Here is a 17,295-nt window from a genome sequence, read left to right on the forward strand (position 1 = left end):
GTATTGTCAAAAAGGGATCACCAATAACCAAAATAAGTGAAGCGACAGTCCGGGATAATAATAAGAACCCCAGATGGAGTTCAGGAGCAGAACCAAACAAATAAGAAAAATCTAGGGTCGCAAAAGTGTGTCGGGCTCATTGTATTCTATTTTCAATAGGTGTAGAAAACAAGTTTAGAGGCACCCTTAAGTTCCAGGTAGCAAAGCTGATAAGCCAAGAATTATAGCAGCTAGCGGGCACAATAGGGAACGCATATTTGTAAGCGGAACCACAGATATAAATTTGTGGAATGTGATGGGTCGTCTGCTTATTTTGCTTTTTTATGAGAGTCAGTTTGGAATTTGTCTCGCACCAGGAATTTTCAAGGCATCATGCGAAAGGATTGAACCCTTCCAGCATAAATACGTGATTGGCTTCGCACGAGACAAAATAAATGCCCGCAGCGTTTTAACAATCATCGATGTCTTTAGTGCGAGGAAAAAGAGGCCTTTTGGTGGGCTTCAGAGACACCATTGTATTTTAGTTGTAAATTTTCCACCGACAAATGGCTTTATTGAAACACTGAGGCGCTACTTTAAAGGGTCGAGCCTATATAATTAATATACTGGCGAATGATGGTCCGAAGAAATTAAGCAAGGAAAACCCCTAATAACCGTTCCGGATTTAGCAGCCTATATATATATATTCCAAGTAAGTTCTCTTCATGGTTGTGCTGCTATTTATGAGGAAATAGAGCCAGATTTTTGTGTGCTGTTCGCAAGGTCGTAGGGGACTAAAAATTTAAATTATACATGGAAAAATATGAATTCCGTCTGTGGCGCGCGCGGCCGCGAGCCAACGAGAGAGAAAGAGAGAGAGAGAAGAAGAATAAAGAATGAGTCGGGAGATGTGCAAGACGGGGCTTTTGGACCACTTCTCCCCTCCCAAAGCTCTCGCGCGCGTATGTATATCATAGATGCCAGCAGCACCACAAAAATTCTGTTTAATATATATAGTGGACACCTTTGAAACTAACACCACCTCAGGTAAAAATGCCTTAGCACGCGACGCGCACCTGGCGCGAATGCCCCTACGCACGTCTCTGCCCAGGGTGTTTTTCCCGCGCGCCCTGACAGCCTCCGAAGGGTGCGACGCGTCGACAGGGCTGTCTGGGCAGGCGTCAGGTCGGATCCGGCCCCCGACGCGCGCCCCCGGCTCCGCGGTGGCGAGGCCCCGGCTGAGGAATTTGGTGTGACGTCACGACATGCAATGCGAATGCGCGTCCGCTGAGGAATGTAACCTGAAGGTTCCCGAGCAGCAGTAGCAGCAGCCACGGCCTAACAATGGCGGTGATGCTGGTCGAGCGCTAGCCGAACCCTTCGCCAGGTCGACTTTCGGACGTCGAGTGCCGCCCCCGGATGGCCGCCCCCGGAGCAGAGTGACAGGGCGACCCTTCGAGTGCCTTCGGACCCAAGTCGGGCCCACCATGGTCAAGTGAAACGCGCAAAGCTGCTGGATGCACCAACATGCTCAGTGGAAGTTAGTGTTCGCCCCTCGCCAGGCCCCCCTTTTCCCGCCGCCGGAGGGCTCCCGAGTGCCCACCAGTGTTTCACCGTGGGCCCGCGGTCCCTCCGAAGGCCCGTGCGCTGGAATTTCTTGCGCGGCGGTTTCCATTCGGTGCCAATACGCATTGCAATTCGCGGTTCTACATAGCCAGCGGGTCCCCACCACTTTTATTGTTATTATTTGTGCAAAATCCGAGATTGCCGTGCAAAATTTGCATCTGTCATGAAAAGGTCGAAGGTGGCAAGCGCCTAGATTCGCGTGTTCTCCGACCGTTGGGCCGCAGTGTGCCGAAATCGGCGCCCGTTGAGCCGTCGCTCCGATCACCAATATGCTGCGCTGTTTTCTACTTTGCCCTGAATTGCTGCCTGCCAGCCTTATTGCGGTGATTCTCGATTCCTTTTGCTGCAGCTCTCAGGTTACTTGCAGTCTTTCCATATTTTCTAATTTACTGTTTCCCTTTCACGTTAAAATCGTGTTTCTATGGAAGTGTTTCTATTTCAATTTTACTATTTAGGTCAAATCTTTGGTATGGCAAATCAGAATACTCTTTATTTGCGAGATATACTCTCAATTTTGTGAAGAAATTTAAAAATTCAACCGTTATACCATTTCGCACCTTCCATTGTGATTATATTTTACGGTTTGTTATTAGGTTGGAAAACGCGGCAAAAAGGAGTTGCACACTCAAGTGAGTGATCCTGATCAAAACAAACTCTTATCACCCCTTTGATTCTTTTGCAGATAACACAACTATTTTTTTCATTACGTTTTATTCCAATCACACCTTTATTTTAAAAAAAAAATCTTTAAATAATCGATGATTCTTTAATAAACTTTGAACTGACGCTATTCCACGTTTCGGACAGAAATTGGCGGTATTTTGGGATTTTGCACATATATTTAAAGAGTACCCATTTTTAACACTTAAATTGAAAAGATTTTAGACTAAAGGGCAATTTTGGACGAACAGGTGCGGACGTGGGGATGACGGGCATTCCGCAGAAAGTGCACCGAGGACTGCACGCGGGTCTCATCGTGGCAGCGCAGCCAAACCATTACTCGACGCTCGCCACGGCATCCCCAACGCGGAGCTCTAAGGCGCAAGATGTGTCTTCATGGCTCGCTTGCCGCCGAACTTCCCAATCGAAGGTATGAGGACAAATTTAACATTATTTATATTAGACTGTAGTTTAGTTTGGTACTGAATTCTTGTTGTCACTTTTGTTGTTGATCTCTTTTTTTGGTACACATTACTTAATAATAATTTTATTTTGACCCAATAGGTTATAATAAAACAATAACTGCTATACTAAAATTTAAATTAGCCTTTTCTCAGTGAAAAAATTCTAAAAAATAGGGCTATTTTAAAAATAGGGTTAAAATAGGTAATTTAAACTCCCTTTCGCAAGCACGGAATAATCTCTTAGGCTGTTTTTTATGCATGAATTTAATTTTTTTTTTTGTGAACTGAAGTAATAATTTGCATATGGTTCGACCTTTCAATGCTTTTATAAAAATTAAATTCAAACTGAAATTTATGTGTCCTCTAAAGGTTTTTTAAATCAACTTTCTTACTTATTGCTATTTATTTTTTACTGTGATTCAATTAGGCTTTTTTATAGTGCCATAAATTTAAGCCCGATAACAAACAACAAACCACAATTTAGTCGTTTCCAAATCGAAAAATTTTGCGTTACTTCCGCAGTTACCTGAGAGGGACAAAGAGGGATGGAAACAAGGGGGTGCTTGGCAGCCGGTAGAGGAGTACACCCTGGACGAGACAAGTATGGCCAGCTTGGCGTACGAGGGCGTTGGCTCGGCGGGCTCATCGTCGACCAGCTCGTCCAAGTACCAGCAGCTGGTGTCGCCTCCGCCAGCTAGCAAGATGGTCAAGGGCATCCGGGCGGTCAGCATCATGGACACGCTGTCGCAGCTGGCCGGCACCGAGTCGCTGGCCCCCGCGCCCACCCCTGCGCCTCGCTCGCACCTGATGCACCACAAAATGCTGCCAGCCACCCCTGTCGCCCCACAGCCCCTCAATGGCAGAAGCACGCCCGCGAGGACAGTCAAGTCGAGAGGACGCACCCCCGACTGGATTAAGAAAATATTCGACTACGCCAAGCGCGGAAAACTTGAGCAGCTTGTGAGAATAAATTTTTAATTTGACACAAACTCAAAATTTATATTTAAAAAAATTGTTAAGTTATATAATTTGATTGAAATTTTAAACACAGTATCAAGTTAAGAAGTTAATCAGATAAGTAAAAAGGCAAGAAATGTTATTTCTAATATTTAAATATTAAAAAAAAATGTTGCCATATTCCAAAACATTAATTTTTCTTTTCCTTTTTAAAACTGTTTAAAAATGCACAAATTAAATTGTTACAAATTGGAGGTTGATTTTTCCAATTTCATGCTTAAATTTGAAATTAAAACTTTGCAGAGGATGTCTCTTAAAGACATGGAAGCAACGTTAGTGAGAAACCTGTCAGACCACCACGGGAACAACCTGTTGCACATCCTCGCATGCCAGGGATACGATGGTGCCCTCGCTTGGCTGTGTTCCTCCCTTATGGTCGTCCAGTCGCAGCTCGAAGGCGCTCTCGCTGACGAAAACAGGTCTGGACTTACCCCCGTCGCCTGTGCTGTCAAGGTAATTCTGCTTCACTAAATTATATATATATATATATATATATATATATATATATATATATGTATATATACACACTCGCGAATGTGACTAACAATTTGTTTTTCCATCAGTACGGACACTCAAACTGTGTGGAATGGTTGGTGACCAACACCAAAATGCGGGAAAAACTATCCTCAAAGGACGGTGAAAGGTGTCTTTTGCACATTGCAGCCAAGTACAATCAGGTAAAAGCAGAAAATTCTCTTTTTATCTCCCACGTTAACAGCACGTAAATTAGCAGTCTTTCAAATTACAAAAATAAAATTTTTGGACAACCTCCTGACCTCTCTCAAACACGTTTCTCTCCATATAGTTTACAAATCACCCTGTAAATCATTTCCTTTCCTCCTCTGTATTTATTTCCTATCCTTTTTAAATTTATGGCAATAAAATTTTGATTCAACCCAATAAACGTATACCTATGTGACGTGTGGCAGGTGTCAGTTCTGCAGTGGCTAGTCAACGCCATGAAAGTACGGGAAATCGGTTTGGACCAAAGGGATCACTGTGGCGACACACCTCTGCACCTAGCCTCCAGGATGGGTGGCCTCGAGATCTGCAGGATTCTTTTGTCCAACGGGTCCAATGTGACAGCAAAGGTACGCGCACTCATCCCACCATTTGAATGTCTCGACTTATATTTTACGGATTCCAGAATGACCTTGGCATGAAAGCGTCCGACATTGCGTTGGCTGCTTCTCACCCCGCTGTCCAGCACTACCTGAACCTTTTCGAAAGCTCTATCAGCATGGCTGGAGAGCTGACGCAGGCCAAGAGCACGGTTGAATCTCTGAGGGAGGATAATGTTAAGCTCAAAGGACATTTCAAGTGAGTTTATAAAAAAAATAGTATCGGACCAATATATCAAAAATTCATTTTTCAATTTTATTTAAAAGGATTCTTAAAAAGAACTTCACCTCGTTATTTAGCGATTATTATTTATAGTCCTGCTTATTATTTATTTTAAGCTAGGTTATAACAAATTTATATTTTCCCTTTTACTGGAATTTCGTGACAAGTGGTCTATGGAATGGAATGAGGGATATTTTTTTTAAATGTTAACTAAGGGAATATTTCCCCAACCCGACAATCAAGTCAAATTTTATTTTAATTTCTGTTTTTCTTCTTTTAGGGATGTGTTAAGCATTGGCAAGCGACTGGCCAAGGAGCGAGACGAAATGTGCAGGGACACGCTTGGTACCTTGCAAAAGGTGGCAGGGCTGGCTGTGCAAGAAAAAGTGGCCTCCGTTTTGTCCGAACTGATGGAGGAGAACAAAATGCTGCGCGAGCGACTGAAGTTGCCTTCGCAGAGCACCTCGGTCGAAAACGTGGGCAGGTCACTCTTACAACTGCCTGGCGTTACCTCATCTGCAGGAGCCAAATCCGGCGAGGTTGCCGGCAGCCAGTGGAGAAGCTTTTTGGTGTCCGGACTGGCCGACATGGAGCACCGTCTTCTCATTGCGGAAGAAGCATGGCGCAAGATGGCAGCCAATCAGGGTGCTCACACTGAACAGACAACCATTACCTCAGAAAGGTTGCCTCTAGACATAATCAGGTGAGACATAAAATGCTTAAAATTTTGTTTTAAATTTTATTGTTAGCGTCAAAATAAAATACTCAGTACTGTTCGATTCTTTAGTTTTTTATCGAATAAATAAATTTCATTGTGGGAAAAATTCAATTTAAAATTTTACTATAATAATACCACCAAAAATATTGATCAATATTTTTTGTGTTTCTTAATGTATTTTATTAATTTTGTTTAATTCTATCACACTAAAAGAAAATGTGGGTTTTTATTTTTTTAACCTTTTAATTTTTCATCCATAGGCACCACATTGACCAAATAGAAGAGCAGCAGCGAGCGTTGGCCAGCTCAAGCTTTACCTTCACCTCGGAGGCGAGGAGTCTGTCCTCGTCCGAGTCCAGTCTGGACACCCTGCTGTCCCTTCCTGTCAGTTCAGACAACATTTACAGCCAACTAATGGAAAGGAGGACGCCTCCAAGGGTGCCGCCGCCGACGACACCTCACAAGCCAGCGCCACCGCCGCCGAGCAGTCGACGTGAGAGCCGCGAGGAGCTAAAGCGGCGCTTGCAGCAGATGGCGCTGACCTCTGAGAGCGGAAACGCCAGCGTGCTCGAGGTCATCGAGCCGACCACCAGCGAGTCCGAGGAGGAGCGCACCCCCATTGGCAGGACGCCCTTTCTCGCAACCTCATCCCCAAGACTGAAGGCTCTGAGTATGTCCTTGGAGGATGAGTTGGAGAAGATACAAGAGCCTACCAACTATCCCCGCTCCTCCCGCCAGCAGCACCAAAGGCGTTGTCTCAGCGTGCAGAACCTTCTAGACACAGAGGAGGTAAGCAACTTCATTTTTTATTTCCAAAAGCCACAAAAAAATAAAGTGAACTTCTCTAAAATAAATTCAGCCTAAAAATTAAAATTTCAAATATTTCTTATCTAATTCAATTTTGTGTGAAATTTTTAATTAAATTTAAGAATTAATTATCTAAGCTCGCCACACATAACACTTCATTTTGATAATTTTAAAATCAAACTATAATCCAAACACTCAACTTTATGCAGTATATTTTTTTAGTAATATAAGACCCGTCAAAAGAAAATTTTGTTTTGTGCAGCACCGGAGATTTTTTAATGTACTTGAAAGTTAGGAAATAAATATCAATAACACTTACATTTCAGGTTGAAGTGCGACTGCCGGACAATCAACCTGACCTTCTAATCGGAACAGTTAGCATGGACGAGACGGGGGACGAAGATGTAATGTCAAGTAGTGCACGAACCAGAGGTCAAAAGAAAAGGACGTTTCTCCAAAAAATTACCATGAGAGCTGGCTGGACGACCTCAAGGCGGAAAACTAACATGTACAAAAAAGCGCACGAAATCACACCAGACGACTTCAAGGAAACCTACATGCCCCGAACAGTCAGCTCAGACAGTCCAGCTTTGTCCAGCACCAGCCAACACGGCGAGTCAGGAGAGGACACACCGCTCCACGTCCGTTCCACTGGTACGCATTTTAAACCATTTTGTACAGAGAGTGCTATAAAAAAGCATAATGATAATACAAAAATTTATCATAAAAAATGTCAATGTCCTCTCAGCAGGGTATTCAACCAGTTAATAATACATTAAATTTTCATTCCAAAATTATTAATTGAAAAATTGTAGTGAAGTATAATAATAATGCTTAAAATATTTTTCTTTGATAAAAAGATGTCATAAAATTGTTTCGTGTTACACTTGTTTTAAAGTCACTGATTTGTCTTCAATATTAACCACTATAGCATGTTTATCATCAGGTTCCAGTTCCTCCAACGAGATTTACGGCCAGAAAAATATGCCGGTGGACACTGCTGAGCAGACGGAAACGGAGGTGAGCGTATCTGAGCCTTTGGCAGAGCCGGAACAGAGTCCCGTGCAGGAAGAGCCGCCACCGCCCATCCCTCCCAGCTCGCCGCCCAGCACGCAGAGGCTGGTGAAGAAGACGCTGGCGGACTTCAAGTCTGGCCACCTGCAACAACACCACCATCATCACCACCACCAGATCGAGTCGATGAGCGTGACCACGTCTGAAGATTCGGGCTTCGTGGCGCGACCCTGCTCGTCCGCGTCCAAGTCGGACTCGCTGCTGTCCTCGCGGCCGGACTCTAGTTCGTCTAGCCTGCTAAAGGGCTTCACCATGCGGATGTTGGCCACTGAGCTGGCGAACGGACGCATTTCGCCAGCGCCTTCCGACTTCTCGAAGGCCGATAGCACCAGGATGCTCGGCAAGATCGAGGAGACCACCCTTTGTCCCGACCCGGACACCAAGAAGGCCAGTCCAGCTGTCCGATTCCAGCGGGAGAAGAGGACAGCCCCACCGCCGCGCACACACGTTGAGAAAGAAAAAGTCCTTTCAAAGGACGTTAAGGTATGGAAATTTATATATACAAATTTTATCCATGCAAAACCTTAAATCCACAACAGCAATTTTCCTAATTAATATTACAAGATGATTTAATTGGCTTCAAGTAAAACTGCAAGAGCATAAAGAATAATGCAGCTTAAAAATCATTTATACCAATTCATTTAAATATTTTACATTTAGATAAAATGTGTTCTCACACAATAAATTGGAGATATTTTGTACATATGTATTTTAGCAAATTGTGAGACCAACCATTAATTGTTACAGAATGAAAAGGCCCTGGCTGAATCCTTGAGCAAGAAACGCAACGAGCGAGCTTGGTACGACTTGTCTGATGAGGAACCCGACTTGCTGACTACGGCTACGCGACTCGGCACCATGAGAACATCAAGTGACGAAGAGTCAATGCGGAACTGAGGACTCAAACGAGAATGGCGCGGTGTCAGTGAAATATTATTATTTGAAGAATCGAAAGGAGAATATTCATATTTGCCATAAACGCGTGACTGCTTCTTGAGAGCCAAGCCATAAGTGCGAATACTCTTTGAACTGTTAATTGCAAATTATTACATTTTTTGCTGATGATGAAAAGAAGTAAGATTTATATCAATTTGATAACAAGAATGGCTCAACTCTTGGAATTTTTATTTTAAGTCAAAGGCTGATAGTGGTTTTGGTTTGCTTGGCTATTCAAGCTTCTGTCCCAATCTAGGGTCAGCAGATATGCTGGACCCGTGACCTATATTGTCAAAAACCCTTAAATTAAATCCTGATGCAGCCAAGTGGACCGTTTTTGTCAAAATTGTCACTCATTAAAAACGCACTCTTTGACTGTAGGGATTTGTATGAAATAGGCGGTCTGAAAAGTTTAATGCCATATCTTCTGAAGTACAGAAATTTTGGCTCTTAAGTGCAAGAGTTAACTTTGGTTGTGAATCAAATCACAGGCGAAAATCGTGAACCGTTGATAACATAAATGGTTTTCTACAGATTTTAAATATATTATAAATATTTATGATGATGTAGATAGTACACGATAATAGCAATACAGTTAATGGAATCACTCAGGAATCAATTATTGCATTAAGTTTCAATATAATTCTCCAAGTTGAACTGTGGCTTGTCAGCATGGCCCTTTATTTTAACTATATTATTACGTTTAGTTCAATTGGTCATGTTAAAAGACGTTAAAGAATTTACTTTAATTACATAACAAGAATGTTTGATGCGAGATTTGCTTTGGTCCGAAAATACTCGATTGCCAAGAGAAGGGCAAAAATTGATTTTCTGGGCATTAGCAACTTGAGAAAAATCAGCTTATTTGCCTGCTTCAATCACCTGGACCTATAGTACTAGTTAAATAAATTATTTATTCCTTTATGCATATTCCTTTCTTAATTTGGAATGACGGATATTTTTCAATTAGTATTAATTGCACATTGTTAAATCTTCTCTTCTCTATCTCTTGAAAAATAAAACCATTTTTTGTAAGTGCGTAGTTTTATTGTAAAACGATTCAGTTTCAAAATATTGCAAAAAAAAACACGATATTTGGTGCTGACCTGAGAGCTTGGGAATTTAATAGCGGTAGTGATCTGGCTTGAAGGGGCCCTCGGACGGCACACCGAGGTAACTGGCCTGATCGCTGCTCAGCTTGGTGAGCTTGACACCTAGTTTTTCCAAGTGCAAATAAGCCACTTCTTCATCCAACTGCAAAAAATGATCAAATTAATTTTTTCTCTACAGGACACTCAGGGCAAAAGATTCAAAATTGATACTAAGCACTGCAAAAAGAGTTCCAAAACTGCTTTACTGCTTAAGTTTTAAATTTTATCAAAGGAATACCTTTTTGGGGAGCATGTGCACGCCAATGGGGTAGTGTCCCGGCTTTGTCCACAACTCGATCTGAGCAAGGGTCTGGTTAGTGAAGGAGTTGCTCATGACAAAGGAAGGGTGGCCCATGGCGCAGCCCAAGTTGACCAAACGGCCTTCGGCAAGGACAATGATGTGCTTGCCACTGGGCATCGTGTATCTGTCCACCTGAAAAGACATTTTTACCTGGGTTAGTTAACAAACTTTACGATGAAATAGAAGCTCAAAGCTGTCAAAACAGGGGAAGACTTATAATATTCCAGTAAAACTGAATTTGCTACAATTCAAATAGAATTAATAATCTTCCTGTGAGGATGGGGAGGATAAGGGAAGCGAACTTGAAGGCTTTTCAAAGGGCTTAATACACACAGCTGTATTCGCCCCAAGATGACTTGGCAAGTTAGTGCTCTTTGAATTGTCCCCCGAGATACCTGAGGTTTGATGTTGATCTTCTCACTGGCATTTTCGTTGAGCCAGGCAACTTGGATCTCGCAGTCAAAGTGGCCGATGTTGCAGACGATCGAGTCGTCGCGCATGTGACCGAAGTGCTCTGCGCGGATGATGTCCTTGCAGCCGGTCGTCGTCACGAAGATCTGCGCCTCCTTGCACGCCTCGTCCATGGTAGTGACCTCAAATCCCTCCATGGAAGCCTGCAGGGCGTTGATGGGGTCCACCTCAGTGACCAGCACCCTGGCGCCAAACGACTTGAGCGACTGGGCGCATCCCTTGCCCACGTCACCGTAGCCAGCCACGCAGGCCACTTTGCCGGCGATCATCACGTCGGTGGCTCTCTTGATGCCATCCAGCAGAGATTCGCGGCAACCGTACAGGTTATCAAACTTGCTCTGTCGGCAGAAAAATTTCATGTTGATATATATATGCCATTGAAGGCAGAAGCACGCGAGGTTATTACTATATTTCAGTTGAATTTAATGCAGCTTCCGCTATTTATTTTTTTCAGATTTTTATAGATATTTCGTACTATAGAAATACAAAAAAAATGATCATCTTGCTATACACTGAGGAAGCTGCATTTTATTTCTACAGATAATAAAGTTACTAAAGTACTATGGTTTCATTTTATAAATATTTGTACAGATCTGGGGAGTGTCAATGTGAAGTAATTTGGCAAGGTGCAGGATGACGATTAAATTAATTGCAAATTTTCATGATAAGACTTTTTCTCTAGTCAGTTTACAAAACCACACCTGATAAGAAATCAAATATCGCATAATCAGGAGAAAATATTTACCTTGGTGACAGAATCATTGACGTTGAAGGCAGGGGTTTTAAGCTTGCCCTCGCGCATCATGCGGTACAAGTTGTGCACGCCGGTGGTCGTTTCCTCTGAAATTCCCTTGATTCCGTCCAGGTACTGTGTGTACTTTTCGTGAACCAGATTAGTCAGGTCACCGCCGTCATCCAGAATCATGTTCAAGGGCTGGAAATTCATTAGTTACGTTTGTTAATATGACCAGGCTGGCTGACACAATATGAGAAGTTAACAAAAAGAATTTTGCTTCATCAAAGAGCAAAATTAAAGTTTTAGAAATGGTCGCTGTTATTAATTTTGAGTTAAAAAGAACATGGCGGTGTTATTAAAAACATTTGACCTTTATTAGTAACAAAATGACAGTAGAATTAACATTTCACATATTTTTAAAAAATTTCAGACCTATTATTGCTGGAACGCAATCAATCTATACTTCTCTTGCACATTTAATTATAATATACGTTACGACTCAAAAAGCATCGCAGTATTAGAATAATCCAAAATTAAAAAAAAAAATATTGCTAAATATCTGTCATTTTTTTCTTTTTAGAAAATAGATCTTTTATTACAATTTTGATCTCTAAATGTTTTACCACGGCAAAATTGAAGTAAAAAGTTTTAAGAACAAATTATGTTTAGTAGAGATTTGAGTAGAGCAACTATGCATTAACTAAAAAAGAACAGACCTTTCCATCAGGGAAAACGATGGTCTGGTCAATGCACCAAAGGTACTCCTCGTCGGTCTCGCCCTTCCACGCGTAGACGGGAACTCCTGTCTTGGCGATGGCGGCGGCCGCGTGGTCCTGTGTGCTGAAGATGTTGCAGCTGGACCACTGCACTTCGGCTCCGAGTGCGGTCAGCGTCTCGATCAGCACGGCAGTCTGGATGGTCATGTGCAGGCAGCCGGCAATGCGGGCACCCTTCAACGGCTGGCTCGGCCCGTACTTGCGACGCAGGGCCATCAGACCAGGCATCTCGTTCTCCGCCAGCTCGATCTCCTTGCGGCCCCACTCGGCCAGCGAGATGTCCGCTGAAACAGGGATGAAAAATTAAACAAAATGTATTTTGCTACAGATTGGTTGACAGGCTAAAAACTGAAGAGCAAGAAAAATTTAGGTGTTTTGACAAGCTGTAAAGCACACCAGGAGACCCTATCTGCAGCTATAAAAAATGGTATTTAAATTGTGGGCATTTCCCTTTGAAGAGAAAGAAACCAAACGCCATCTCATAGTTTCGGCTTTTACTCAAAACTCTAAATCATGGGCGACCAGTTCGTTCTTTGACCTTAAGCTTTTCATAAAAAAAATACCTCTTAATATTTGACAATCCAAGATAAGCTCGGATAGTTTTGAGGGTTGCATTTTCGGTCCTGTTCACCTTAATAGCTGGTTTTGGTACTACTTATCGACAATTTTTGAGTGGGTATACACTTACAGAACTAAAAGGTAAAAATGTCTATATTAATTTTTAAATGAACATAGTACGTAATATCGAAGTGGTGTCATTTCACCTTCCCTCCTCTTTTCTTGACTTTTTTGTAACATATTATTTCTCTATTTTTTAACCTTTTGATGGGTTCAAGACAAGCTTCTGACATTATCAGATTGAAATTCACGAGAAATTTGGAGCCTTTTAACCCCCTTGTTTATTTTTAAAATTCAAGCAGATCCGGTGGATATTTACTTTAAATCGAAACTGACTACAAATAAAAATTTGCGTTACGTAAGTGCGACCGTTAAGTTTCTATTTAATAAAGATGAACTTCCCTCAATATGAATTTTAATTTGGATTGCTGGATCTAACAATTTTTTTCTAAATTGAGCATTATGTGAAACTAAAAAAACGCGTGGCACTTTTAAAGCCTGCCTTTCTGCTTAGCTTTAATTACGTTCAGAGAGACGTGGAACTTGATATATTATTTAACTTCTACAAGAACAAATAATCTCATTGTAAAAAATATTAAAACAATTTATTGTCAATCCTTAGGTTAAGAGAAAACCTTCCAAAATTTATAAAATATTCATCTTAATTTCTTCAGTCGCTTTGCGATGAACGTTTCTCATTATATCTTTGATCAGCAGCCGAAGTATTACGTATTTGAATAAATTTGAGAGAGTGAGGCAAGGAGAGAGATAACATGGAATTAGTCGCAACAGTCCAAAGGTCTCGCGAGGGTATGACGTGGGTGAACTCTTCCTTGCACAAAAAGTTTCGTGCGATAACATCACACCATCGCAAGAAAAAGTCAGTAGTGTGACAAAAGAATAATATTATTATAATCACTCTTCCTTGTTGCACCGCGTGTCCTAGATTATTCGCTATCATATTTTGCTTCAGATTGTCACGTAAGAATTGAAAAATTAAACACGACGAGTCTTTCAGTTGAATTATTAATTGTTCATTGGAAATTTGAGGAACAAACTGAAAGAATAAATTGAGTGATTGTTCTATCGTTTTTATTAAAAATAGTTTTCAGTTTGAAGATTATTTTAAAACCTCTATTTAAACTTCATGAGACTTAAAAACTTCAATTAATTGGTTTCAGACACGTCACATCAAATATAAGTAATTTTGCAACGTTATATACGTGTACGATGTGTGGGCAATATATCTACGTGCAAAAGCGTCATCGAAACCCCAGCATTTTTTTCAGTAGAGTTACGATGATCATTCCCAGTTTTCCAATAAAATTTCCGCAACATGACAATATTAGAGTTAACATCAACTCACCGACTTTGAAAGTCAATTTTTGAGCCATTTTCGGACAGCTGAGGTACACTCGACGAGAGAAGCGTTCGACGAGCACGAGGTCTGACTTGGGAAAGAAAGCGTGTTTACAAAAGCGTGCTGGGCTGAGAGAGTTGGTGGAGCAGATGCATGCACCGGCCGGCGAACAGACACGCAGCGCTCCTGTGCGGCCGTTGCGAGAAATTGTGCAGCGCGCCAGCGCGGCACACTGGCACTGACCCTCTTGATTTCTCTCTCTTCTGATTCTGGAAAATTATTTTTCCTCTCAACCAGGTAGTTATCAGCCAATTGGCTGAACACGTCAGCATGAAACTTAATAAAAAGGCAAATGCGTTGAATAAAGTGAAATGCGGGATTTGGGCAACGCCGCAGGCCGCAGGGCAACAGAACTCTACTCTCGTAATAAAAATATTGCCTTATATTATAATGCGGTGCTTTATTGGTTGCACGCACATGAGCAGTCGTTTTTACAGCATAATTTTGTTTACACGCTGGATTAGCCAACAAAGCCGAAATCAAGAACGCACGAGGGAAAATTAAATTGAAACCGAAAGACTATCGCGTGTAAAATAACCGAGATATGTATAATTTGAGAATGAGCCATTTTAGGTGTAATAAAAAATTACGATTTTTCGAGAAAACCATGCGCAGAACTTGACGAAAACTTTAAAACAGCAAAATGCAAAATATTTGATTCCCAAGATTTTTCTGCCCAACTGATGTGCTATTGTTGGTGCAGCAAAAATTATATATAATTAATAACGCACTTTTACAAATGCCAGCGGGATTCAAGAAGAATTCTGGATGACGAACTTATCTTGTTTGGTCGTTGTTTGAACTTAAAAATAGTCATTTCATTATATATTTTTATATAGGAAATTTACTGAATTTTCCGTTTCAATTTGATAAATCTAGTAAGAAAAGCGATTAGTATTTTCTCTATTTCCTGTAATATGATGTGGTATATGTATGGTACTTCTTAATAATCCAGAATGAAAAACTCTCAACTGGAAGTTCATAATAAATGAATTTCTATCCCGCGTAGGAAAATTTGAAACATTATTGTTTTGGCAAATTGCCATTATATAGGTATCTTAAAGCTTTGGGATCGTGTGGGCGAGACGGGCGTCTTCTCAGGTTCAGGAATCTGATCACGTCGGCTTCACCTGCACGATCAGAAATGCAGGAAAATCGGCTGCACGCGCATGTGCTACGGAAATGTGGGCCGTAAAAAGCTAAAAGGCCAAAAAGAAAATAAGCTGGTGAATGGTCTTGCGGGCTGCGCGGGTTGCATATGGAGCACGGTAAAAGAGGAGAGAAACGTTAACCCACACACTGCAGTAGTATGAATTGTGTCAAGAGCCCCTTTTGTTTCCGCATCCCGCCATCCCTCTCGCTGCTTTTCCTAGACCTTTGAAACGCCGTTTGTCTCCACTCGAAAATTGCGACTTTTGGCAAATGTATCTCTTGTGTGCCTTTGTAAAAATAATTGTAATCATATACTTATTAATATAAATGTCAAAGTGGGAAAATTATTACATTTGTTTTAAATTTTAAACGATTGAATTCAAGCAGATTTTATTTGTATTTTGGAGCATTTATTTTTTTAAATAATTTACAAATTTTATATCTTTATATGAACAAGAGTAAACCAAATATCACTGATATCGAGTGTGATTTACTGTATTGCAAGGCCAAGTTCAAATCTTTTCCGTCTTTTTTAGCGTTGGAAAAAATTTTTGTTGGAACATTTATTCCAACGCTAAAACAGTTGGAAATGAATTTTACGTAATTGATGACTAGTATTGTTTAAAAACCTCGGCCAGATAAAGACGATATCCTTCTCTCATCTGTACAAAAATTTTATCTTTTATAAAATATAATTTTACAATGGATACTCCTATAGGCAAACAAACAAGGCTAATACTTGAAATAATAGTCGTAAAACATAATACCACGTTTTCTCGTACCGCACAGCGACTGTTTTGGTCTCGTAGGCCTAATCAGCAGTGTTTGAATTTGGTTTTGGAGATGAGATAATTATATTGCTTGAGGGGACCGAAACAGCCGCTATTGTACGAGAACTTGTGATATTATCTTTGATTTTTCAATTATAGCAATTCTTGGCCATATTCATTCTTTGTTTGCCTATTGGAGCAGCCATTGTAAACTCAATTTTATAAATTAAAAACTTCCCATACAAGTAGCTTTTCTTTATTTCTTTTATCCCTTTCGTGGTAAAACAGTATTAATTGATGTCAAATTTGTCAGTCTTCTACGTTAAAAATTTTACCAGGTATTTTAAAATGTATAGTGAGACTTAAATTGTGTTAATTCTATAAATGATCGTGAACGTTTTCTTAAATTTCACGTGGGAGGAGTTAATACCAAGAATTAAATTTCAAATATCCATTCTTTAATTTCTTAGAAAGAGTCTATTTTGCAAATTTTATCCGAGGAAAAGCATTTTATTCATTATTGTATCTGTTCTGCTTTAAATTTAAAGGCGAATTACAATTCTAACAAGTAGTACAAAGCAGTGTGCAATTAATCTGCCGCATGTCTCATCATGTGGGCAGAAATAATTTTTCTCTGCACCACTCGGCACCACCGACGCGGAGCGAATATATTTTGGAGCACGCCATCCGTGCGAGGAGCGTCATTTTTTTACTGCAAATGTAGGTCACCCGGCCGTTTCTTACTCTCGAAGCAACCCTTCCTTTTTCTCTCGTCGACTTTCCCTAGCCGCCTGCTTCTCCATTCATTCTGTGTGTTCTGCACGCCATAGCACACTCCGGGGGAAAGCAGCCGGAAAAAGGGGGCAGAAGAGCAAATGTGGACAAAACCGAACCGCGACCTCGCTAAAGTAGCTTGCTTGCCGCTGCCGGGGATGTGAAAAATGGAATCCAATCAAATTTCGAGCAGTGCTGTTGTAAATAAAATAGCATAATATTCATGAGCAAAAAATAGCGCACAATAGAAACGCTAAAACTGGTTGAGCTATAAAAATTGTTTTAGATAAATTGGGTTGACCTTCCGTTTTTATTTTTCCTGTCAGAAATTATTAGCATTGAAGCAAATAAATATTCTTGATATATCTCGGATAGACATTCAATGGGATTGTTTTGTGAGTGAGTTAGATTTTTTGCAGCCTTTTATTAAATTGTATGTTGTCGTAATCTAAACACAAAAATTTGCTGGTTAAATAAATTTCAAATTTAATAGATGTCTGT

At 40.9% G+C, this 17,295-nt stretch overlaps 2 protein-coding genes across 3 annotated transcripts; one reads left to right on the forward strand and one right to left on the reverse strand.

Moving 5' to 3' along the window:
- The first annotated feature begins 718 nt into the window (after window positions 1-718).
- LOC135941264 (uncharacterized) lies at window positions 719-9,656 on the forward strand. Of its 2 annotated transcripts, none has more exons than XM_065486620.1 (12): window positions 719-1,026; window positions 2,517-2,695; window positions 3,252-3,689; window positions 3,990-4,199; window positions 4,310-4,423; window positions 4,676-4,837; window positions 4,894-5,066; window positions 5,371-5,793; window positions 6,069-6,597; window positions 6,942-7,269; window positions 7,562-8,172; window positions 8,437-9,656. In XM_065486620.1, the coding sequence occupies exons 1-12, from the start codon at window positions 957-959 to the stop codon at window positions 8,584-8,586; spliced, it is 3,387 nt and encodes a 1,128-aa protein (XP_065342692.1). In that variant the 5' UTR covers window positions 719-956; the 3' UTR covers window positions 8,587-9,656. The 2 variants fall into 2 exon arrangements, with proteins under 2 accessions (XP_065342692.1, XP_065342693.1); XM_065486621.1 differs by lacking the exon at window positions 719-1,026 and adding an exon at window positions 1,192-1,519.
- Ahcy (adenosylhomocysteinase) lies at window positions 9,651-14,178 on the reverse strand. The gene is made up of 6 exons (XM_065486622.1): window positions 14,045-14,178; window positions 12,001-12,344; window positions 11,294-11,482; window positions 10,473-10,886; window positions 10,015-10,209; window positions 9,651-9,879 (listed from the first exon to the last, which is right to left on the reverse strand). Exons 1-6 carry the CDS (start codon window positions 14,070-14,072, stop codon window positions 9,748-9,750), a joined length of 1,302 nt encoding a protein of 433 aa, XP_065342694.1. The 5' UTR covers window positions 14,073-14,178; the 3' UTR covers window positions 9,651-9,747.
- Between the last annotated feature and the right edge of the window lie 3,117 nt (window positions 14,179-17,295).

This window comes from Cloeon dipterum, chromosome 3 (assembly GCF_949628265.1).
Source record: "Cloeon dipterum chromosome 3, ieCloDipt1.1, whole genome shotgun sequence".
In the NCBI taxonomy this organism is placed as follows: domain Eukaryota; kingdom Metazoa; phylum Arthropoda; class Insecta; order Ephemeroptera; family Baetidae; genus Cloeon; species Cloeon dipterum.

Excerpts from the sequence above, each read along its gene's own strand:
- LOC135941264 (XM_065486620.1), top strand. The coding sequence starts at position 957 with ATGCCAGCAGCACCACAAAAATTCTGTTTAATATATATAGTGGACACC. Across the intron at positions 2,696-3,251 it reads GCCGAACTTCCCAATCGAAG|TTACCTGAGAGGGACAAAGA; the intron begins GTATGAGGACAA and ends TTACTTCCGCAG. Across the intron at positions 6,598-6,941 it reads ACCTTCTAGACACAGAGGAG|GTTGAAGTGCGACTGCCGGA; the intron begins GTAAGCAACTTC and ends CTTACATTTCAG.
- Ahcy (XM_065486622.1), bottom strand. The coding sequence starts at position 14,072 with ATGGCTCAAAAATTGACTTTCAAAGTCG. Across the intron at positions 12,345-14,044 it reads AAAATTGACTTTCAAAGTCG|CGGACATCTCGCTGGCCGAG; the intron begins GTGAGTTGATGT and ends TCCCTGTTTCAG. Across the intron at positions 10,210-10,472 it reads AGATCAACATCAAACCTCAG|GTGGACAGATACACGATGCC; the intron begins GTATCTCGGGGG and ends ATGTCTTTTCAG.